Below are 1,950 nucleotides of genomic sequence, written 5' to 3'. Positions count from 1 at the left end.
AGCTGCAGTGTTGATTCATAGCATGTTTTGTATTCTTATCTCCACCTAGACTTGGGGGCCACTTGAAGTAAGGCTGGTTCTTTATTCGATAAAGAATCCTATAGATGGGCTCCTTCCAAACCGTGGTAATAGAAAAGAAAGACTTAGGATCAGGAGCTTGTCTGTCCTTGTACGGCTCTTTCTTAGTCTGCCCATAGTCTTTCCTTTCTCGATAAGTTTTGGGTTCTGGCTTATCTGCTTTCTTCGTAGGACCTTTGACCTGCTCGGCAACCACCTTACCATCCTCCCGGAGTATGTCATCCTCGTTTCTGGCTTGCTACTCTATCCGCTCCATTAATTTTGCCAATGTTCGCACTGGACTCATGTTCAGGGATTTACGCAGCCCCCCCCGAACAGGTAAACCGGTCTTGAACATTGCTATCGCGTACTCCTCACTGCAACCTTCACTCTCGTTGAAAGTCTCCCAATACTTTTTTGCATAACTCCTGATCGGCTCATCCTCTTCTTGCTTCATAATAGAGAGGCTCTCAAAAGTCTTTGGGGCCCTTCTGCTAGTCAGGAAACGGGCAGTGAATTCTTCGGCCAACTGCACCCATCCTCGGATGGAGCGTGGTCCCAACTTATGAAACCAAGATAAAGCCACCTTTCCCAAACTTGATGGGAACATCTTGCACATAATTGCATTATCCTCTTCATGCATAAACATTGCTTGCTGGTAGTGCTGGATGTGTGCCACAGGATCAGCATCTGTCTCGTAGAGGACAAACGTCCCATGCTTTACCCTGCTCGGCAACCTAGCATCCTGTAGCTTCCTTGAAAAGGGGGAGGATGCAATATTACTGAGTGCCTTCCATTCTGCCTCTCGTGCAGTCATGGTCTCGTCTTCTAGTCCCTTTATCTTGTCGGATCTATTCTTTTTCCAATCGAAATTAGGTCTCTCGTACCTGTCCCTATGATCTTTTCTGGTCCCCTCCTCTTCAAGGATAGAACTTCGACCCCTGCTCCTCCTTCTCCTTGAAGAAGCCCATCGCCGTTCTGGTGATCGACTCTTACTCCTATTCTTCTCCTTTCGTGGAGAAGTTTTATGTCGCCTTGGGGTGGGACTTCTACTTCTGCTCATTCTTCCTCGTGAAGGAGCCTTCTTATATTTCACCATAGTACACTAATCTCCCCTGGAATTTCTCCGTGAGAGTCCAAAATCTTCTGGGTGTTCTCGAATCCTTTTCAACTCTCGGATCTCGTGTTCTCGTCTTTTGATCAAACGAGCATACTCTTCGATTTCTTGCCTCTTTTTATCGAGGACATCTTCACTGTAATGCACACTCTTTGAGTGTGCAACTGATTCTTCCCTTTGGTGGGATTTACTCCTTCTTGTGGATCTTGAGGCTGTCCTTCCCTCTCTGCTCTTAGAGTTGTTATGAATAGTAAGGGGTCAGCCCTTACTCGTGGTCCTCCCATGTCCGCCATCGGGCTTTCTCAGAGCCCCAGATGGAGATTTATCTCCTCCGCCAGCCAGCAAATTCTTTGGATCGAGCGGGCGTTGCTGGATCTACTTCCACCATAGTTGTTCTTCAAAAGGAACTCTTTTGTTTCCCACAGACGGCGCCAATTGTAGGGGGATGAAAACAATTAGTGCATAGAACTGCACTAGATTGCAACGGCTATTCTTGCCTCTACACCGGAACCCTAGTTCGTCGTCGGAACCCTAACCTGCAAAACAGACAAAGGGTGAGTGCACCTTTGCCTCTTCATGGCGAAGACCCTCTGATGCCAAAGTTAGTATCACGTACTAGTAGAGAAACCTTAATTATCAGTAGGAGAATAATCGTATTACAACGTATTGCGTACCTTATACCTCTTGGTTTACCTTATGTTTATAGATTCATGGATGCTTGCTGCCCAAGTATCCGTGTTGCCCTAGGTTTCCTACCTCGTATAGAAAACCCAGGA

General features: G+C 46.7%; 1 protein-coding gene across 1 annotated transcript; it reads right to left on the bottom strand.

Moving 5' to 3' along the window:
* Window positions 1-316: 316 nt before the first annotated feature.
* Window positions 317-874, bottom strand: LOC131303018 (uncharacterized). Its single transcript, XM_058329810.1, has 2 exons — window positions 710-874; window positions 317-619 (listed from the first exon to the last, which is right to left on the bottom strand). The coding sequence occupies exons 1-2, from the start codon at window positions 872-874 to the stop codon at window positions 317-319; spliced, it is 468 nt and encodes a 155-aa protein (XP_058185793.1).
* Window positions 875-1,950: the final 1,076 nt, after the last annotated feature.

Source organism: Rhododendron vialii, chromosome 10a (assembly GCF_030253575.1).
Source record: "Rhododendron vialii isolate Sample 1 chromosome 10a, ASM3025357v1".
Taxonomy (NCBI): Eukaryota; Viridiplantae; Streptophyta; class Magnoliopsida; order Ericales; family Ericaceae; genus Rhododendron; species Rhododendron vialii.
The sequence above is the reverse complement of the archived record's forward strand: the minus strand, read 5'-3'. Positions and strand labels throughout refer to the sequence as shown.